Source organism: Camelina sativa, chromosome 10, assembly GCF_030686135.1.
Source record: "Camelina sativa cultivar CO46 ecotype springtype chromosome 10, ASM3068613v1".
Taxonomy (NCBI): Eukaryota; Viridiplantae; Streptophyta; class Magnoliopsida; order Brassicales; family Brassicaceae; genus Camelina; species Camelina sativa.
Genome location: NC_141889.1, coordinates 23280173 through 23303035, shown reverse-complemented (window position 1 = coordinate 23303035; position 22863 = coordinate 23280173). Strand labels below are relative to the sequence as shown.

The 22863-nt window shown below is 37.2% G+C and overlaps 3 protein-coding genes and 1 pseudogene across 3 annotated transcripts; 1 reads left to right on the top strand and 3 right to left on the bottom strand.

The window, feature by feature from the left end:
• Positions 1-981: 981 nt before the first annotated feature.
• LOC104719508 (uncharacterized) lies at positions 982-1622 on the bottom strand. The gene has a single exon (XM_010437439.3). The coding sequence runs from the start codon at positions 1606-1608 to the stop codon at positions 1162-1164; it is 447 nt and encodes a 148-aa protein (XP_010435741.3). The 5' UTR covers positions 1609-1622; the 3' UTR covers positions 982-1161.
• A 2550-nt stretch (positions 1623-4172) lies between these two features.
• LOC104719507 (F-box/LRR-repeat protein At5g38396-like) lies at positions 4173-6324 on the bottom strand. The gene is made up of 4 exons (XM_010437437.3): positions 6189-6324; positions 5080-6068; positions 4817-4957; positions 4173-4724 (listed from the first exon to the last, which is right to left on the bottom strand). Exons 1-4 carry the CDS (start codon positions 6220-6222, stop codon positions 4404-4406), a joined length of 1485 nt encoding a protein of 494 aa, XP_010435739.2. The 5' UTR covers positions 6223-6324; the 3' UTR covers positions 4173-4403.
• A 538-nt stretch (positions 6325-6862) lies between these two features.
• LOC104720571 (putative F-box protein At5g38390) lies at positions 6863-9185 on the bottom strand (annotated as a pseudogene).
• A 560-nt stretch (positions 9186-9745) lies between these two features.
• LOC147937230 (uncharacterized) lies at positions 9746-11137 on the top strand. Its single transcript, XM_087468715.1, has 2 exons — positions 9746-10726; positions 10847-11137. Exons 1-2 carry the CDS (start codon positions 9746-9748, stop codon positions 11135-11137), a joined length of 1272 nt encoding a protein of 423 aa, XP_087324841.1.
• Positions 11138-22863: the final 11726 nt, after the last annotated feature.

The window sequence follows — 22863 nt, the reverse complement described above, 5'->3', positions numbered from 1 at the left end:
CAAAAAAAAAACAACAATTTGATTCCTATTTTGTTTTCCAAAACCTGTAAGCTTTGATTCTTAATGTAAGAAAACTTTGATTCATATTTATTTAAATATTATAATTAATATATATATATAAACCTAATAAAATTTTAAAATATTACGACTATGTAATATTAAAAAAATTAAAATACTATATAATATGGTTATATAGTAGATGGGTTATAAAGAGGACATGTGAGAATCAATAAAATATCATTAAATTTGTGCTAATACGGGTTAAATCCTAATTTTATTATTTGTCAACAATATTAATATTAGAACATTGGACATATAAAATTAATTTGATTTAACTATGATTGTGAAAAATAGTTAAATCATCAGGAAAATGTGACTTAATCATAGCGTATAAATGATTTTCTATGTATTTAGATCCTTTATTTTTTTTATAATAATTAAAATCAAAATAAAATCTCAAACACTAAACAAAACTAACTAAATATAACAAACAAATGGTGATGAAGTATATTGCGGGTTAAAAATTAATATAAACATTTAGCCGTAAACGGTCAGAAAATTTAGTTATTTTTCTATTTGCAAAACATCCAATATTTAACAAAAAATAATATAAAATATAAATAATAATAAAGTTATATGCACGCGAAGTACGGCGGGTTAAAATCTTGTTTAGAATTGGTTTATTAACCTTCATGATGAATCATATTTATTCCTATAATGGTGTTATGAAAGAATTTAATTTTTGTGTTTTTGGCGACTTATGAAATATTTTATTACTAGAATCAAATTGACGGTATAACAAATATGTTGTTAATAAACTCAACTTATTATTCAAACGCCAAATTAAACAACAAGAAGAATACTCAAAAAGTATTATTGTTGTTTTTGATAAGAGCGAGTTTTAATTAACCTCTCCCAAGGGAAATTGAACCGTGGTTTGTTCTTCTCTTTTAGGACTACTAGTTCAAACCCTTCTTGATCTAAAAAACTATCATAAGAACTGTATATAAAGCATAGACCAAACTGAAGTCTCTAAAGATACATTGTGGTTTCGGTTGATATAAATTGATTTTTCAATATCTTATCTTAGCTTTTTAGTTCTTCAAAACTCCTATCAACTATTATCTATGTATAATTTCACCAACACATAATCTTTATAATTTAATTAAACCAACTCTCACCGCTCATCACGGCATCATAACGCCGCCACCATCCCCACCCAAACGCAAACGCAAACCATGTCCACTCCTCTTCATATGTTAATATCTTCGGCCAATCCTCAACCAACTTTGAATTAGGCATTTCCATCTCTTCCTCCATAATCTCCGTCGCACCTTTATCTTTCTCCTCCTTTTCCTTTTCTACAGCACTAACAATAACTTTATTTTGATATTTTTGTGTCTCTTCCTTCTTTCTCATCGACTTCATGATCACCAACGATTTCTTGTGTTTGGGCGGCAGAGATTTCATGCTCTCTTTATGAACACTCATTCGAGCTTTCGCGGTCATCCTCGCATGTTTTGATTGATCCCTTCGAGTTTCCTCTCCCTTTCTTGATATATTCCTCTCTTTACCTTCATACACCGAACTTACACGAGCTCTCTTCATAGAATCCACGTGCGTTCACACATTTTTTACATAAACGGTGGGTGTTTTATAACTCGGAATAATAGGATAAGACTTAATATCTCCCATTTATAAAACGTGTATTAAAATGTGTCAACATAGATAGACTTGTTACACACGTATGAGTTTCCGACGGCTTTGATATATTTCTTTTTCTCTGTCAATAGTAAGAGCAAATAATCGAACACAATTTTTCAAAAGAACAAGATTCGATTTACACAAAACTAGGGGAAGATAAAAGAAAAGCTAAAGCTGAAAAGGTGATTAACGTGTGAAGTATATATATGGTTATATAAAAGAAAAAGAAAATTTCGTCAAGAGTAAATCCAGCATTAGTCAATGGTGCTCGAGCGTTTCTATTGTGTATTTTTATTATATGTGCTTTTCTTTTTGTGTACGTGGACATCCATGCATTAATGCATTTACCAACGTAACACTTTTTCGATCGATTGACGTGGACCCTCTTATTTCATGGTTTTTCCTTTCTTTATATTCTCTCTATTAAACCAACAGAAAAATATCACAAGAGTAAACAAAAGACGAAAAAGGCTACAAGCAAACACATTGCTGCTCTTGCTCGCTGAAATTGATCTATCATTTCATAATAATGTGTTTTAAGCCTCAAACAGTGCTTGTCAAGTCTTTCATAATCCAGCTCTACTGTTGTGACTTAGGAAGTATTGCATCCCTTGATTTTGGGCTAAGACACAACACTAAACACTATGTCTATATATGCCAAAGAACCAATATTAAAAATAGGTTTCTGGCTTAATTAAAACACTCAACAGTGGGTAACCTGAACAATATTGTTGGGTAAAAATAATTCATCGACTAACCAACGTGTGACAGTTGCAAAACCATGTGGCCGGTTGTCTAAAAGAGCTAAAAGGTTAATGATGATATTTAACCGGTTGTTAAGAGGGCCGGTTCATTTGATGGAAGGTTGTAAACAACTTCCTAAGAATCATAAACAACCTGCAAAAAGGCCTACCGGATATATAAGAAGCCCAATTATTTATCTTGGAGGATAAACAACCGACAATCAATTGGAAACTAACCATAAATAAAATAGGAAGTTATCAAAGGAAAAGAAAAGGAAGAAGGCGGTTCCTACAAGGAATTAGGGTTCAGGAACCTTATAAATAAACGATCTCTCAAATAAGAAGCAAGTACAAGAGGCTTAGTAAAACCACAATAACCGACTTAAGAGCAAGATTAGGGTTCTAGTTGATTAGTTGTGGTTTGTTTCTTGTACTTGTTATCAACATCTTGATCAATAAAGAGATACTTTTCGACCTAGATTTCTTGTTTTCCGTAGACTCTCACGAACCGGTTATTTTTGCTCAAACAAATATCATAGGGTAAAGCTTTTGTCATTTGTAATAAAGACATCATTTTCAATGAATGACAACTCGAAGCAAATTGCTGGCAAACTAAAAAATTAGTAGACAAGGGATCAAATAGCAAATGACTGAAAATATTCAAAAAGAAACTATGGTTCTTAATTGGTTTGGTTTGAATTAGTTTTTAAGCCAATTAAACAAAGTCGAACCGAGGTTATATTCCAAGGGGTCTTTGGCAAAAACTATGAGCAAGTTTTGTTCTTCAGAGACTTCATTGTGCAGTACACTTCGTATACAAGTAACCGCTCAATTAGTTGTTGTAGTCTCCCATCATATCCACAATAGCTTCAAAAATTTAGGGACTCTGAGCTGTAAAGGATAATTCTCTCCCTTATAGAAGATCTTTATCTCCTTCAAACATGGAAAATAGTCCACGAATTGTTTATCATGTGCATCTCTTTGGATGTTCCTTGGAACCCTTTAATATCTAACACTATTACAGGACAAGATGTGAGTGAACGAACCTTTAAAGGCAGTCATAAGCATCCCCGCAATTATCAGTGACATAGTGCAAGAGACCCTGAAAGTTCATAAAGGAGACAATAAGAGATTCAATTCAAAGTAAGAACTTTATCTTTGGCAAATGAGTTGTTTTTTATACCTCAAGGACAAAAGTTTCTACATGTGGACAGTTCCTTAAAAGAACTGGCATCGCTTGCCATCCTCGACTCTTGTTACTCAGAGAAAGAACCTAAACACAAGCCAATCCACAATAAGACATTTTGCCAATACAGGTTTTAAAACACGACCTTCACTAGTTTATGAGTTAATGACTTCAGTTAAAAATGGGCTTAACTAAACAATTTGAATAAGGATATTACAACTGACCTCGAGAGTATTCGCAGACAAGTTCAGACACCGAACGTTTCGCATGTCTTTCATAAGACCTCGAGAACAACATCATCCTCCACCAAATCGTTATTTACCGCTCTAGCTCGCTCGATTTGATCTTCAGTTACCAAAAGGCTGATCCTAGCCTCAAATAACTTCTCCATTTTAACTACAGGGTATTCTTTAGCAGCAAATTCCGAGTAAAAGAAGTAAACAAGGCTAGGTGTATCAAACGACTAGAAGAGTTTGTTTTCCACCTTAGTAAGCTTAAGTTAACGCTTGCTACTTCTAGGAAACATGGCAACAAAGAGCTACGAGCAAATTGCTAGTGAATAAAAATAAATAAGACAAGCCTCAATAGTAAATGATTCCAAACATTTGAAAAAGAGGAAGAAGAAAACAACATGTTTTGAAATTGGTTTGGGTTGCGTCTGTTTGGTTTGAAAATGTTCTCAAACCAATTAAAATAAAATCAAACCAAAGTTTGCCAAATTCCAAGGGGATTTGGCAAAAACTATGAGCAACTTTTGTTCTTCAAAGACTTCATTGTGCCCTCCACTCCTTGTACAGGTCCCCATTTACCAGGAACTGCACATTGCAATTCTTGTTGTAGTGTTTCATATTCTCCACGATAGCTTCCAGGTCTCTGCCCTTTATATCAACATTCATATAGATCTTGATCTCCATCAAACACAGAAAATAGTTCAAGAGATGCTTTACCATGTGCATCTCTTTCTCTGTTCCTTGAAACCCTTTAATCTCTAAAACCTTTACTGGACAAGATGTGAGTGAACGACCCTTTCCCTTACGAGAAACACAGTCACAAGCATCCCCGCAATTATCTGTGACATGGTGCGAAAGACCCTGAAAACATAAAAGAGACTATCAGAGATTCTATTCAAAGTATAAACTCTATCTTTGTACATGTCTGGCAAATGAGTTGGTTTTTTTCATACCTCAAGGACTAGAGTTTCTAAATGTGGACAGTTCCTTATAAGAACTGGCATTGCTTGCCATGTATGATTTTCGTCACTCTTAATAGTTAACGATTTCAGGTTGTTGAACACTGGCATCGAATCACAGCAGAAGGAAAGCACCTAAACACAAGAAAAACCACAATTAAACATTTCACCATTACATGTTTCAAGACAAGACCTTCACTTCCTCGTTAAAAATGGTGACGAACAAAACAGAACAGAAAAAAAAGAAGAAAACTGACCTCAAGAGTAACAGCAGACAAGTCCAGATATTGAACATTTCGTATGCCATTCATGAGCTTCCCAACATTTTCAAACCGGAGAACAACATTGTCATCACCTTCATCTAACAAATAATCATTTGGCGCTCTTGCCCGCTTGATTTGATCTTCAGTTACCAAAAGGCTGATTCTAGCCTCAACTAAGTTTTCCATGTTAACTACAGGGTAGTCTTTAGCAACATAATCAGAGCAACAGAAGTAAACAAGACTAGGTGTATCAAATGAAATAGTCCCTGTATAATGGTTGGAATTTACTGTTAGTGTCTTGAGGTTTGCATTTGACACAGTGACATCCATAACGTTCCATAACCAGAACACATCATCCAGAACCAATTCCTCAAGCGCAGGCAAAGCTCTAAGAAAAAACTCATCAACATAAAACCCAACTGACTTAATCACGAGAGTTTTAAGCATTGGTAAGACTATCCCTTCAGCCAACCAACCAACAACAGGAGCTGAACAACAGATCATATCCGGTTGAACACCAATACAAAGACTATCTAACTTCAGCTTAACTAGATTCCTACTCTCGAAACATTTTGAAGACAACAGAACGTATTCATCCATACACAAATAGATCAACAGATCAAGTTCACAAACACCACGCGCCAACAGGTTGCTTATCCAATCATCCACACGGTTTGAATCAGAATCACGCATACTTAGACATTTGAGGGAAGCTTTCTTAATGGGAGAATTACGTTGCAATGACAATACTCTATCAACGAAATCCATGAAACTCTGTTGGATTTCTTGACTTTTATGCTTACCCTCTTCGGGATTGAGAAAGACAGAGTTATCAATGTGAAGATTAGGGACAAATGCAATAAGATAGCGCCATCTTTTGGAGAGAACAGATGTCAAAGCAGTCTCCTTTGTGGTAAGGAATGACAATATATGACAAACAATCTCGTCTGGTAGATTGCTAAAGAGATCCATTTTTTTTTTCTCTGCACGAAACAGAGAGAAACCCTAAGTTAACAAGGCAAATAGAGAGCAAAAAAAATCAAATTTGTGGAACGAAGAAACCGCAAACAAAAAAAAGAAAATGAGTAGACTTTGATACCTACCTTGCAAAAAGGACCCAAATTTTAGGTTTTTCATTGAGGAGAGAGACCCAAAGCTTTCAGCCTTTCAGTTTCGGCAATGCAATTGCAGAGGAGGAACACGAAACTGAGGGTTTCAAATTGAAGTAGGGTCTGGTGTGAATATTGGTTCGGTTTTATCTGATTTTTTAAAATTACCGGTTTAATTTTTGGTAAACCGAGATTGCTTTGAGTTTTGGGCTACGCAAATAGACGGATCAAGCGGGCCTAATGTCGGCCGAATACCCAAATACTTTGCTTACCACCGCTGTTGTGTGGCTCTTGTGCCTGTTGTCTTGTACTATTTTTTTTTAGACATGGATTTCAGTATCTAGATCCACTTGATGATCTTTGGAGACTCTCTTGTCTACGTTAATCCTAAAACAAACGAAAAAGAGTTCACTTGATATTTTTACCGATGGGAACATATATTCTAATGGCCGCAGAGTTGTCACTCTCATAGATAAAATTAGGATTTGAAAAATTCAAATCACACACACGTACGGTAAGTAAGGGCAACAAAGAACAACTCAAACAAATTTGCCCGTCTTTGCCCGATCGCCTTGGTTTGAAACAGATTTCAAGCCAATGAAACAAAAAATAAACCAAAATCAAATTCCATGGAAACTTTGGCAGAAATATAAGCAACTTAGGCTTCATTATGGAGTCCACTTCTTATACAAGTTACCACTCACAAGGAGCTGGACATTTGCAACCCGATGACATATTATTATAGTTTTCCATCATCATCTTTGCAATACCTTCAGACGCTTCAGGGACTCTGAGCTGTCTAGGACCATTCTCTTCCATATAGATCTTTATCTCCTTCAAATACGAAAAATAGTCCAAGAAATGTTTTATCATGTGGTTCTCTTTGGTTTTTCCATGAAACCCTTTAATCCCTAAAACTTTTACTGGACCAAGATGTGAGTGAACGACCCTATTCCTCTCGAGAAAGGCAGTCACAAGCATCCCCGCATTTATCTGTGACATGGTGCAATAGACCCTGAAAACATTAATGAGACAATATAGGAGTCAAAGGATGAACTCTATCTTGTACATGTGTTTGGCAAATGAGTTGTTTAAAATATATATATATACCTCAAGGACTAGAGTTTCTAAATGCGGACACTGGCATTGCTTGCCATCCTCGATTGTCGTTGCTCGTAATAGTTAATGATTTGAGGTTGTTGACCACTGGCAATGATTCACAGCATAAAGAAAGCACCTAATAACAAGACAAGCCACAGTTAGAACAAAGCCATGCTCCATGAAGTAAGACGAAGTGCTGGTCTTCTTTTTTTTTTCTGAAAGAAAAGTATCGCAATATATCAAAGAAGAAGACTGACCTCAAGAGTATCAGGAGACAAAACAAGGCACCGAACATTTCGAATGCCATTCATAAGGTTCCCCACATTTGAAAATCGGGTAATAACATTGTCCTCTTCATCCTCAAACCAAATATTGTGTGGCAATCTTGCTCGCCAAATATCTTGTCCACGTACTGATACGAATCGTGGTATCACGTAGACCATGAAGCCTTAACTAATTATTAGGTTATTAGGTTTTCTTTTCATAATTAGATTAAGGCTTTAGAATATTTATTTATTAAGGTTTAGGTCGGTTGTACTAGGGTCTATAAAAGGACTCCTTATGCTAATTGAGAATATCAAGCCCCAAGAATTAACCTTAATCTCTAAGAGAGAATTAGGGTTAAGAGGGACCTAAGCATTCATATTCTTCTTAATTCACAAGCAATAAAGAGGTCCATAACATTTGGTATCAGAGCTTGAGGAGGAGGAGTCTCTACCTGAAGCTATGGCGTTAAGGATTCAACAAGCAAAATACATGAGACTTGAAAGGCAAGTCGACGTGGAGGGAAGAGACGAAGAAGCTAATGGAGACAAATCGGAGCTTGAGGACAAGCTCCTAATCGAGGAGTGGAGTAATGATACGGATCTTGGTATCACGTAGACCATGAAGCCTTAACTTATTATTAGATCATTAGGTTTCCTTTTCATAATTAGATTAAGGCTTTGGAATATTTATTTATTAAGGTTTAGGTCGGTTGTACTAGGGTCTATAAAAGGACTCCTTATGCTAATGAGAATATCAAGCCCCAAGAATTAACCTTAATCTCTAAGAGAGAATTAGGGTTAAGAGGGAGCTAAGCATTCATATTCTTCTTAATTCACAAGCAATAAAGAGGTCCATAACATGTACCAAAACGCTGATTCGAGCCTCAAACAAGTTTTCCATTTTAGCGATGGAATAATCTTCTGCGGCAAAACTAGAGTAACAGAAGTACGCAAGGCTAGGTGTATCAAATGAATAAGGAACTGAACTACCGCAGTAGTTTATTGTTAAATTCTTGAGGCTAGCACTTGATAGAGTCACATTAACATCCAAATCATCCCAATCTTTCCAGTCTATAGAAACTAGGACTAATTCCTCAAGCACAGGCAAAACATGAAGAAGAATGTCAAACTTATCAGTAGATACCAAAACTGAGTCAAGAACGAGAGTTTTGAGCGTCGGTAAGAAAATGCTCCCATCGACCAAACAAATATGAAATCCATAACTTAATTCCAGCTTAAATAATTTCTTGTTCTGGAAAACTTTTGGAAACATATGATTTCTATCTGCTGATGCTGTATCATCAAAGATCGAGAGAACAATCTCTGAAACACCACGCACCATCACATTATGTATCCAACAATTCACATGATCTACATCAATACCGCCTATACCCTCAAGGTAGAATTTCTTAATGGGAGAATTACCCTGCAATGCCAATACTCTATCCATAAAGTCCATGAAGCTCTGTCGAAAATCACAGTCATCAATGTGAAGATTAGGGACAAATGCAAACAGATTGCGCCATCTCTTGGAGAGAACATATGTCGAAGCAGCCTCCTTTGTGGTAAGGAATGACAATATATGACAAAGAATCTCTTCTGGTAGGTTGTTTAAGAGATCCATTTTTTCGGCACCAAAACGAAGAGAGTATATATATTTACTAAACAGTTCAAACAGAATGGTTTGATCTTTCAATTCAAGTAAAATCCAAAAGAAACACGTTAAACTGGTAACATAGCAATCTTATGGATTCGAACTTGAACTTTCATAAAGAAAACTTAAAGCTCAAAAAGCAAATAGGAATCTTATGGACTAAGGAACCCTAAAAAAAAAAAGTAAACCTCGAAACTGTTGAGTTATTTGAAGTCTTATTGAGTCTTGTTTGCACGAGTCTAGAAATAAGAAACTTGGTCTCACTAGTTTGAATTGGTCTGTTTCTGTTTGCGGTTTTCTAGCTTAGTTGAAGTCGTGTCCCTGTTTCACGTTCTGTTTTAGTTATTTTGCTTCAGTACTTGTATTAGCTATAAAAGGCATTGGAAGTCTCTTAATAAAGCAAATCATTCTGTGAAAACTTGTGTTTTCTTTGAGTCTAAAACTACATTTGGTATCAGAGCAAAACACAAATCAAGTGATCGAAAGAGAGAGGGAGAGAGAGAGAGAGAGAGAGAGAGAGAGAGAGAGAGATGAGTGAGGATAAGACACGTACCAAAATTCCTCACTTTGATGGTCATTACGACCACTGGAGTAAATTGATGGAGAATCTCTTGCGAGCAAAGGTGTTATGGAGTCTCGTAGAAGAGGGTTATAGTGAAGCAGAGGAGGGAGCCGAGGTGACTGCAGCGCAGCAGAAACAACTCGACGATCTCAAGATGAAAGATCATCAGGTGAAACATTATCTGTTTCAGGCCTTAGATCGGGTGGTGTTTGAGCAGATCCTGGATCGAAAAACATCTAAGATCGTCTGGGATTCGATGAAGAGGAAGTTTGGAGGCAATGAAAGAGTGAAAAGATCTCTGCTCCAAACGTTAAGGAGAGAGTTTGAGGTGCTAGCTATGAAGTCGAATGAGAGCATTGACAACTACTTTGGAAGGGTCATGGCGGTCTCAAACAAGATGAGGAGCAATGGTGAAGAGATGTCAGACTCGAAGATCGTTGAGAAGATTCTTCGTACCCTGATCGACAAATTCACATATGTGGTGCTGTCAATTGAAGAATCCAAAGACACAAGGAAGCTGACCATTGATGAATTTCAGAGTTCTTTATCTGTGCATGAAAAAAAGTTTAAGAAGAGTGCTTATGAAGAGGAAGATCAAGCACTCAACGTCAATGTACGAGGAAGAGGTGGTGGTTCGTACAGAGGATGTGGTAGGGACAGAGGACGTTTGTTCAACAAAGCAGTGATCGAATGCTATCGATGTCACAAATTGGGACATTTTCAGTATCAGTGTCCAAATGGAGGTAATGCAGCTCACTTTGTAGAACTGGAAGAAGATGAGGTAGTCATGTTGATGGCATATGTGGAACTTCAAGAAAAACAAAGAGGCGATGTCTGGTTTGTCGACTCGGGGTGTTCAAACCACATGTGTGGAGATCGAGCCATGCTCTACAGCTTGGACACTGTTTTCTCTCACAATGTAAACCTGGGAGACAACCACAAACTGCATGTTAGTGGGAAGGGTGCAGTAAAAATCACACTTAAGGGGATAAGCTATGTATTGAATGATGTTTACTATGTTCCTGAGCTGAAAAACAACCTGCTAAGTGTTGGCTAACTACAAGAAAAGGGGCTAGATGTGCTGTTCAAAGGAGGAGATAAGAAGACCTGCAACATATTTCACCCCACAAGAGGAAAAATTGCAGAATTAGTCATGAGCACAAATCGGATGTTTGTGTTGCTTGGTGATAAAAGTGGTACATCAACGGAAGAACGGTGTCTCCAAGTTGATACTTCTGACAAAGCAAAGTTGTGGCATCATCGTTACAAACATCTCAGCTACAAGGGGATCCTCACGTTAAACCAATGGGGAAATGGTCACTGGGTTACCAAGCATTGGGCATGTGAAGGTCACTTGTGAAGAGTGTGTTAAAGGAAAACAACATCGTGTCACCTTTCCAAAATAGAGCAAATGGAGATCAACCGAGAAGCTACAACTTATTCACTCTGACCTGTGTGGTCCGATCACTCCACCATCTAACATACTGAAGAGGTACTTAATAAGCATCATTGATGATTTTTCACGCAAAACTTGGATATACTTTGTGCGAGAAAAATCCGAGGCTTTTCATCAATTCAAGTTGTTTAAGGCAATTGTGGAGAAGCAATCTGGCAGTTTTATTAAGTGTTTGAGAACAGTAGAGGAGGTGGGTACAACTCTGTGGAGTTCAATGAGTATTGCAAGGAGCATGGAATCAAGAGACAGCTGACCACTGCTTACACTCCACAGCAAAACGGCATTGCTGAGCGCAAAAACCAAATTATTATGAATATGGTAAGAGCTATTATGTCAGAAAAGGAGGTACCAAAGAGCTTCTGGCCAGATGCAGTCCAATGGGCAAATCATGTTCTGAATCGATCTCCCACAACGATCGTGAAAGACATGACACCGAAAGAAGCATGGAGTGGAAACAAGCCGTCTGTTGAACACTTTAGGATCTTTGGTTGTATCGGGCATGTTCATATCTCGGATGTCAAAAGGACCAAGCTTGATGATAACAGTGTAAAATGCGTCATGGTAGGCTACAACAGCGAATCAAAAGCTTGGAAGCTGTTTGGTCCAGTAGAAAAGAAAGCTCACAACAGCAGGGATGTGATCTTTGAGGAAGAAAAGAAGTGGGATTGGGATGTCAGTTACTCTGCCGAACAGAACATGGAGCTTGAGTGGGAAGAAGAGTATGAGTGTGATGAAAATGAAAACGAAGAGGAAGAGGTAGAGTCAGAAGAAGCAAAAGGAGATGGAGAGGGAGATCAGAATTAGGTTCCCAATCTTTCTCAACCAGAAGCCACAACATCAACAGTGGGAAGAACAAGAAGACCACCAACTTGGGCTGCTGATTACACCTTTGGGGAAGAGCTTTCGGATAGAGAAGAAGAGGCAAACATGGCAAGAGTAAAGTCTGAAACTCTAGCTTATTTGGTTATTTCAGATCCTACAACCTTTCAGGAAGTTGTTCAACATGTAAGATGGAAAGAAGCAATGGATGCTGAAATAGGCTCAATCAATAGAAATCACACTTGGTCTTTGGTGGTGTTTCCAGACGGAGCCAAAGCCATCAGTGTGAAGTGGATCTACAAGACCAAACTGAATGAGCTATGGGAGGTCGACAAGTTCAAAGCTCGTCTTGTGGTGAAAGGCTATGCTCAAGAGTATGGTATTGATTACACGGAGGTGTTTGCACCAGTGGGAAGAATGGACACAGTAAGAATGATCATCGCTTTGGCAGCACAACGAGGTTGGGGAATATATCAGTTGGATGTAAAATCGGCTTTCTTACATGGTGAACTACTTGAAGATGTTTTTGTGCAGCAGCCTCAAGGATACAGAGTAACTGGGAAGGAGCATATGGTCTACAAGCTGCACAAAGCTCTTTACAGGCTGAAACAAGCACCAAGAGCTTGGTTCAGTCGTATTGAATCATATTTTATCAAGGATGGCTTCGAGAGCAGCTCCAATGAACAGACCCTGTTTGTTAAACGCAAGAAAGGTAAAATTCTGATTGTTAGCATTTATGTTGATGATTTGCTTCTCATTGGTGATGATGAAGAGCTGCTAGTTGAGTTCAAGTAATCGATGAAGAAAGAGTTTGATATGACCGATTTGGGGAAGATGAGATAAATTCTGGGCATTGAAGTGATACAGAAGGATGATGGTATCTTCATCTGCCAGAGGAAATATGCTGCAGAAGTGATAGAGAGGTTTGGGATGCAGAACTATCGGTTAGCATTCCAATAGTTCCTGGTCAGACGATTGGTCGTGACTTAGGTGGAAAAGGTGTTGATTCGACTTTGTACAAGCAGATGGTGGGAAGTTTGATGTATTTAACTGCAACAAGGCCTGATCTGATGTACGTAGTGAGTCTCATCAGTCGATTCATGGCAAGTCCTACTCAACTTCATCTTGCTGTTGTGAAGAGAATTGTGCCTTATCTGATTGTTACAGTGGAGTACGGGATTTGGTACAAGAGGGAAGGATTCACAGGTTTTATTGGGTACACTGACAGTGATTATGTAGGAGATGCAGAGGATAGCAGAAGCACTTCAGGATATCTATTTTTGATGAGTGGAGGAGCTGTTGCCTGGTCTTCTCGAAAGAAATCTATTGTGACTATGTCTTCCACTAAGGAAGAGTATGTTGCAGCAACAAACTGTGCTTGTCAAGCTGTTTGGATGGAAAGAATTCTTAAGGAGATTGGTTTCGAGCAGGATGGTGAAATGGTGTTGCTATGTGATAATACCTCCACCATTAAGTTGTCAAAGAATGCAGTTATGCACGGGAGAGCCAAGCATATCAGGGTTCGTTATAATTTTCTCAGGGAATTAACCAAGGAGGGAGTCATCAAGCTTGTTCATTGTTATACGAAGGAGCATCTAGCTGATATCATGACAAAGCCTTTGAAGTTGGCGATTTTTCAGTGGATCCGAGGAGCGTTTGGAATGGGCATTGTGTACTGATCGCTTGAGAAGGTTCAGTTCAAGGGAGGGATTGTTGAGTTATTTGAAGTCTTATTGAGTCTTGTCTGCACGAGTATAGAAATAAGAGACTTGGTCTCACTAGTTTGAATTGGTCTGTTTCTGTTTGCGGTTTTCTAGCTTAGTTGAAGTCGTGTCTGTGTTTCACGTTCTGTTTCAGTTATTTTTCTTCAGTACTTGTATTAGCTATAAAAGGCATTGGAAGTCTCTTAATAAAGCAGATCATTCAGTGCAAACTTGTGTTTTCTTTGAGTATAAAACTACAGAAACCTACCTTGTTACAAAAACTTAATCCAAGCCCTAATTTTTAGAGGCTTTAGTGAAAAAGGGAGTTGAGATTTGCTTAATCGCTTGTATCTTTGGAACCCATGCACAAGCGAAGAAGTTACGAAGAAAGACTCAAGCTTTCAGGTTTCGACAAGACACATATGCAAAGGCATCGGATGAAGACAACAAGCAAATTAAACAAAACTTGAGGGTTTTATTTCAACCGTTCTATAACATCACCTGAAAGTGCGAGAACTTAAGATCTGAACAATTTGAATAACGATTTCTTTAAACACTTTTTGATTGATAGAAAATCTGTTTACAAGTTTGTTCTAAACAATTTTCTAATCTCTCAAAACTCTCTTAAAGAACTCTCTTGCTCTCCCTAAGTTCTTAGCTCTTTTTCTTTTAGACTAAAACTTAGTAGCTAGATTAACTTTCTTTTGTTTGTGCTAAAGCTCAACCTAGCTATAGCACCACTATTTATAGATCTAGGTATTAGCTATTTAATTAGCAAACTACCTAATCTAATCCTAATAGGAATTGGAAAATTTCCTTTTTCTTTATGGTTTAGGAAATTTTCCACTTTCTTCATGTTTACATTCCAATTGTAAACATGAAGCTCTTCGACCTTCTAAAAGCTTCTCTTGCCTTCTAATCCTGTATGAGTCTTGATAATCGCCGCCATAGATCACTCGATACTCTGTTCTTATATTAGTGTGTGTCCTTCTGATGTAGTTCAAACACTTGTTCAGATGCTGCATCTTCAATCTCCCCCTTTTTGACTTTGTGCTTCGCAAGCATCTGCACTTTAAATCTTTTTCATGCATTCAAATTCATCTAAATGAAACCTTGAATAAACAAAACAAAACACTGCTCCCCCAGAACTGTAGCTCCCCCATACTTGTAGCTCCCCCAGAATATCAGAACCAGACTCCATTTCTCCCCCTGCTTGTGAGCACAACAGTTAAAAACCACTAAATAAGCTTTGACAATGGATGATTCTGAATCAACCTGTGAACCACATCTGTAAGCCTCGGAAGAGCTTGAGCAGTATCAACCAATGCTTCATATGAAATCTCTGCACTATCCTGACCAATATACGGCAATTGTATACTACCCAACTGAACAACGTCAGACGCAGAAGAAGACCCTTCTTCAGCTTGTCTTCCAACTGGTGATCTTTGCATCGGTTCATCACATTCTGGAATCAGATTATGCTTAACCTCATAGATATGTCTTGTTCTGGCGTCCTTTGTATAAAACTCAGCATACACATCTTCTTCTTCATCTGACCACTCAAGCGGACCTTCTTGAACTCTAAGAGTTTCAAAGATTGTTCTTGGAAAAACCACATAGCGAGTAGGATCTGTCCAACTTATGTTCATAATCTGATTATAAACCAACTGCCCAAAATCAAACCGGATGCCCTTGATAATCTTGTAAACTACTCGAGCTCGTTTAACTGAAAGATGATTCCTGTGTTTCGAAGGAACCCAATTGTATGCTGCCAACATTAAAAGAGCTGCACTCTCCTTAGGTAGATCCACAACTTTTAAATTAGCCCAAGTCGATTTATCTTCACCACTTAAAAACTCTGCAAGTTCATCTTTACTCAATTTATCCACTGTTGCATCAACTTTCTTTTCAGCTTTAGTCAAAGGCGAAATACTAAAAGCTCGATTAATCGCCTTAGGAGAAAACTCATACCAATGTCCCCTCACAAACACTTGAACACCATCCCTAGCCTTTCCATTAGGCAAATTAGCATAAAATTCACAAATATTCTCTTTGACATAAACAGAAGGATCATCAACTGTAGCTCCAAGTCCTAACGACAATATCTTCCCAATAAACCCAAATTCATCCGTTCGAGACATATCCAATTGTCTCTCAGCTGTAAATTTCCTAGAGACGAACTGAGAGTACCTTAATTTGGCTGCCTTGGAGATAAACACATCAGATTGAAACCCAGATTTAGTCCGAACATTCCTGGTATTTGGTTCTGCGGATCTTGGTTGTTTTGATTTCTTCTTGCTAGCGGAGGCAACTTCTCCCTGTTTCTTGCTCCTCTGCTTCTCTGTGTACCAGCTTTATCAGGGAGAAGTTTCTTCAACCCCAACCTCTTGTACAGAGATTTCTTCAACCCCAACCTCTTTATCAGACTCTAAACCAAAAGCATTCTCTTTACTCTTGCCAACAAACTCCACCTCGTCATCCATTAGATCTTCTCCTTCGAGATCATCTACCCCTTGATCTATTTGATTCTTCTTCGATTCTCCTTTAGATGAATCATCATCGCTATCGGATCCATACGGCACAATCCTTGGTTGAACTTCTTCATCATCACTCGAATCATCAACCAATTGAGGTAGATTGACAGCCCCATCATCTCGAGACATCTCCGACTTCCTCGCTCTTCACACCAATCCACTTCGAGTTGCACCTACCATCTCCGATTCGTTCCTCCTTCTTCGAGTTTTTTTTTTTCGACACACACGAAGTAGAGACTCTTAGACTTTCCTCTTCTTATTTTGTAAATTACAAAACAAATATTTTTTTTCCCCTTTTTTTTAAACAACAAAAACCACAAAATCTGCCCATATCTCGAGAAATCTTTTCCCAATATCTTAGCCATGTATCTCAGATTCCACTAAACCATAGCCAAAATTAATAATCCAAACACCAATTGAATTTGAGCCGTACCAGCTTTATCAATCCTATCTCCTCCTGTACCAGCTCTGATCTTGTGAGTAATTCACATCTCACAAACACCAATCGAATTTCGCAAGAACGAAAAACGATTAAAATCTAAAGCTTTGGTGAAAATATCTGCTAGTTGTTCTTCAGTATCAACATGCTAAATCAAAACTTGCTTTTTTCAACCAATTCTTTGATAAAGTGATGTCTCACATCAATGTGCTTGGTTCTTGAATGTTGAACTGGATTTTTAGAAATATCAATTGCACTCCTATTGTCACAATACACTTGTAGCACTCCTGACTCCATACCATAATCTGCTGTAGACAAAGACACTGAATTTTGTTTCTTACTCAACCAGGCTATTAGATTGTTACCTAGGAAAAAACAACCTCCACTTGTACACTTCCGATCTGTTACATTTCATGCATAATCTGCATCACAATAACCAACCAACCCTTTGTTTGAACCTTTAGAATACCAAATCCCAAAATCAACAGTTCCTTTGACATATTTGATAATTCGCTTGACTGCTTCAAGATGAGACTGTTTTGGTTTTGACTGAAACCTTGCACATATCCCCACACTAAAACTCAAATCTGGTCTACTAGCAGTAAGATATAGCAAACTCCCAATCATTCCTCTATACTGCTTGACATCCACATCTTTACCATCAACATCTTTTCATAGTTTCAATGAAGTACTCATAGGTATCAAAGCTTCTTTGCACTTATCCATCTGAAATTTTTTAAGAAGTTGTCTAGCATAAGTGCTTTGTGAAATAAAAATTCCTTGATCTTACTGTGTAATCTGCAACCCAAGAAAATACTTTAATTCTCCAACCAGACTCATCTCAAATTCTTGTGTCATACTACTCACAAACTTATCCAACAACTCTTTTGAAGTACTTCCAAAAATTATGTCATCAACATAAATCTGAACCATCATGATATCATCATCTTGTTCCAAGATAAATAATGTCTTGTCCACACTTCCTCTATTATAGTTCTGCTCTAACAAGAAACTAGTTAGCCTTTCATACCAAGCTCTTGGAGCTTGTTTCAACCCATAAAGAGCTTTCTTAAGCTTATATACATACTCAGGCCTAACTGGATCTTCAAAACATTTGGGTTGTTCAACATATACTTCTTCTAGTAAAATCCCATTCAAGAAGGCTCTCTTAACATCCATCTGAAAAACCTTGAAATTCAGAATGCAAGCCATTCCTAGAAACAGTCTAATGGACTCAAATCTTGCTACTGGTGCAAAAATTTCTTCAAAATCTATACCTTCGATCTGCGTATACCCTTGTGCAACCAATCTAGCTTTATTGCGAACCACAACACCACTCTCATCAATTTTGTTCTTGAAAATCCACTTTGGACCAATGATATTCACATCTAATGGTCTACGAACCAGTTCCCAAACATCATTACGCTCAAACTGTTCCAGTTCTTCTTCCATGGCTATAATCCAAAAATCATCTTGAACAGCTTCTATATGATCCTTCGGTTCGATCATCGACACAAAACACTCATAGAAAACTGTTTCTAGAGTTGTAAGGTAGCTTGTCATCTTCTTAAAGTCAAGCTGAATTCCTCTAGTCTTCATTTTTCCATTCAAGTCTCCAATGACATCAGATGCAGAGTGATTCTTATGAACTTGTTGTACTTCTTCCGGTTTTGTAACAGGAATATCCAACTCAGAAACTTCATTGCGTACTTTAGTGATACTTACTTGTTCTGACTCACTGTCTGAATCATCTTCTCGTACAACTACAGACTGATCATCAAAAACCACATTTACTGATTCCATGATTAAGCATGTACGTTTGTTGTACACTCTAAACGCTGTGCTACTCTCCGCATAACCGAAAAACATGCCTTCATCACTTTTGGAATCAAATTTACCAAGATAATCTTTGTCATTTAAAATGTAGCATTTGCACCCAAAAAAATGGAAATAGCTCAGATTTGGTATTTTGCCTTTCCACAGCTCATAAGGTGTCGTGGTCGTATCTCTTCGTACATAGACTCTGTTAATTATATAACAAGCAATGTTCAAAGCTTCAGCCCAAAACTTTTTAGGAACAAGGTTTCCATGTATCATTGCTCTTGCCATTTCTTGAAGAGTTCTATTCTTTCTTTCTACCACTCCATTATGCTGTGGAGTTCTTGGTGCTGAGAACTGATGTGCAATCCCATGTTGTTCACAAAAATCTTTCATAGCTTCGTTTTGAAACTCTCCACCATGATCACTCCGAATTTTCTTGATGCCTTCACATTCATTAAGTAGTTGTAAAGCTAAGATCTTGAAACTGTCTATTGTATCTGACTTCTCACGGATAAAACGTACCCAAGTGTATCTGAAGTAATCATCAACTAGTACAAACACATACTTCTTTCCAGCTAAGCTTTCCACTTGCATTGGTCCCATCAAATCCATGTGAATCAGATCAAGAACTGACTTTGATTGAACGTCTGGAACCTTTTTGTGCTGAATCTTGACTTGTTTTCCCTGATTACAAGGTCCACACACAATATTTTCCTCACTTTTAAGCTTGGGTACCCCTCGTATTATCTCTTTATTCACAAGAGTAGTAAGATTTCTTGTATTCATATGACCAAGTCGTTGATGCTAGAGATCTATACTGCCTTGAGCACTGTAGCATTTGATTGAATGTTTCTCCCACATGTAACAATTATTTCCAGATGTCACACCATATAACTTGCTATTACCTGATTCATCCAATGCTTTGCAATCGACCTTTGTGAATAAGACTGACAATCCTTCGTCACAGAGTTGACTAATACTTATCAGATTTGCATGCAATCCTTGAACTAGATAGACATTCACAAGCTGTGGAAGTTCTGTATCACATGTTGTACCTTTGCCTTGTATGAACCCATAACTTCCATCTCCAAATGTTACTGTACCTCCCTTCAATTTCTTAATATTCTGTAAATTACTTTTGGTTCCAGTCATGTGTCTTGAGCAACCGCTATCGAAGAACCAAGGTTCCGTATCTTCTCGTTCTTTAGTAATCATGGCCATATTGCATCTAAATCTGATCCAGAAGCTACAATTGACCCTGACTGATATAGGTCAGCTTTCTTCATCCAAACCTGTCTTCTAAGGTATAGACCTTCTGCCAATACTTATAACAAAACCGTTTGAAGTGACCGATTTTCCCACAAAAATAACAGCTTAAAGACCCGTTAGAAATACTCGTAGATGTCTCCTTCTCAGATTGATATGCTTCAGCCGACACAAATTTAGTTGTATGTGATTTAGCTCCCTTGTTCTCATTATAGCCTAATCCTCTATGAGTATACTCAGTTCTCCCATAGCTCAAAATCTTGTCAAGTTGCTTTGTGCCAGCGAACATGTGAATCTTCCTATACTATTGATCAAATTCAGATTGTAGTTCTGCGGTTTTTTTTCTTTTCATTGAGCAGCTCTTCTTCAAACTTGTATGCTTTTGCTGATAGAACCAACTTCTCTTTCATCAAATCAAGTGAATCCTTAGCAATCCATTTTTCATTCATCAATTCATCTTGCAAGGACATAACAAGTGCTTCTAGACGAAATTTTTCTTTCACCAACCCTTGATTTTCCTTTCCAAGAGTAATAAGTGTGTTTCGCACTTCTTTGTAACTCTGAACAATGTCAAGAACTTCTTCTCCTTCTGAGTCTGAATCAGTTACCTCTTCCCCATTCTCAAATTCAGTGATTTCTACCATAGCCACTGAATTAATGAGCTCTTCTTCACTACTGCTTTCATTGTCTGATTCATCCTCAATGCTAATCATAGATTTTTCTTTCTTAGCATTAGGGTTACTCACACACTCTTCATGTGTATGTCCCGTACCTTTGCAAATTGTGCACTTGGCATCTCGCAACTTGATTGTCAGACACTCTCGAATAAAATGACCATATCCCTTACATTCATGACACTGCATATCAGCCTTTTTGTCCTCACTTGTCTTTTTGAATGAGTTACCTTTCCTTTGACCTTGACCTCGTTCTATTCTTCTTAAAGCTCGATCAAACCTTCTTACCAACAGGCTCACAACATCTTCTTCTCTTTGGTCAGTTACGTCTTTGCTAACTGCTAGAGCTATTCCTCTTGGTTTCTTAATTCCATTAATTTCCATCTCGTGTGCCTGTAGCATTCCGACCACTTCACCATAACTGAGATTGTCTAAGTCTTGAAAGACAATTAAGGCTGTCTTGTATCCCATGAATCTTGATGGAAGACATCTTAAAAACTTTTTGACTAACTTCTGGTCCTTATAAGTTTTCCCAAGAGTTAAGGCTTCTTGTGCTAGAGCACTCAACTTTGAACTAAAGTCTGAAATTGATTCATGCTCCTCCATCCTTAGATTCTCAAATCTAGAGGCCAACATATCTTTTCTCGAACTCTGTACTTTTGTTGTTCCTTCATAATGAATTTGAAGGATATCCCATGCCTTTTTAGCAGTTTCACATCCTTGAATCAATTCGAACTCTTTTCTTCCAACACTACAATGAATGGCGCTTAATGCTCTTGAGTTGAACTTTGATCTCTTTTTTTCTTCATCTGTCCAGTCTGATTCAGGTTTGGGAATTTTCTTGCCTGATTCATCTTTGATTGTCGGTTCCTCCCACTTTTCTAGAACAGTCTTCCAAGCAAGACGATCAATACCTCCGATGATAGATTTGATCCTCGACTTCCAGAACCCATAGTTTCGGTCATCCAAGACAACCTTGTTGTTGTTGATCAGATCTCCGTAGCTCTCCATCTTGTCCACAGAGTCTCACCTGTAATAATCTGAACAAGCCCCGCTCTGATACCAATTGAAAGTGCGAGAACTTAAGATCTGAACAATTTGAATAACGATTTCTTTAAACACTTTTTGATTGATAGAAAATCTGTTTACAAGTTTGTTCTAAACAATTTTCTAATCTCTCAAAACTCTCTTAAAGAACTCTCTTGCTCTCCCTAAGTTCTTAGCTCTTTTTCTTTTAGACTAAAACTTAGTATCTAGATTAAATTTCTTTTGTTTGTGTTAAAGCTCAACCTAGCTATAGCACCCCTATTTATAGATCTAGGTATTAGCTATTTAATTAGCAAACTACCTAATCTAATCCTAATAGGAATTGGACAATTTCCTTTTTCTTTATGGTTTAGGAAATTTTCCACTTTCTTCATGTTTACAATTGGAGTGTAATCTTCGACCTTCTAGAAGCTTCTCTTGCCTTCTAATCCTATATGAGTCTTGATAATCGCCGCCATAGATCACTTGATACTCTGTTCTTGTATTAGTGTCGTGTCCTTCTGAAGTAGTTCAAACACTTGTTCAAATGCTGCATCTTCATCACTGGCTTATTTTCGGTAAATCGGAGCAGCTTGAGCGTTTGTGCTACGAAAGTACTGAATTGCTTACACAGAATTAGGCCCAAACTTTAAAAAATAACAAAATTAGACGTATTGTTGACCAAAGAACCAAGCAAAATAGTTATATTAACATTTTTTAAGTACTACATGTACTTTGTACTTATAAATTAAAAAAAAATATATTTACAAAATTAATCCTTAAAATATTGCATAAAACACAATAAGTAATATATAACAAACAAAACTGATTACTAATATAATATACCTTAAAAATTTGAGAAATCATTTAGGTTCTTAAAATATATCTACTAATTTGGTTTATAATTTACTAAATTTATAATGATTATCATATACTATCAAGATAGTATATCTAATCCCTTATATAATAAAACGGAAGTACACAACTTTTTTTTTGTAGACTATATAATTTATATAAGTTGGTTACAAAATAGGTTATACATTAAATATAGGTTGGTTACAAAAAAGGTTATAGATTAAATGGACAATTCGTAGGCTATATGAATACACTTAAGAATATCCCAAAGAATCTTCTTAAAGAGAATATTCCAATGATTTATACAATTTCCAAAATAAAATATTTAGTATTTCATGTATTGTTACAAAATATATACTGGTAGGCATAAAAATATACTGTTAGACGTAAAAAGGAATAAAATCTTGGCAATTTATCACACTTAATCGTGATTTCCAATATTTTATTGTGCAGCTGAAAATAAAATCTTACCTAAGCACGGGTCATATTAAAA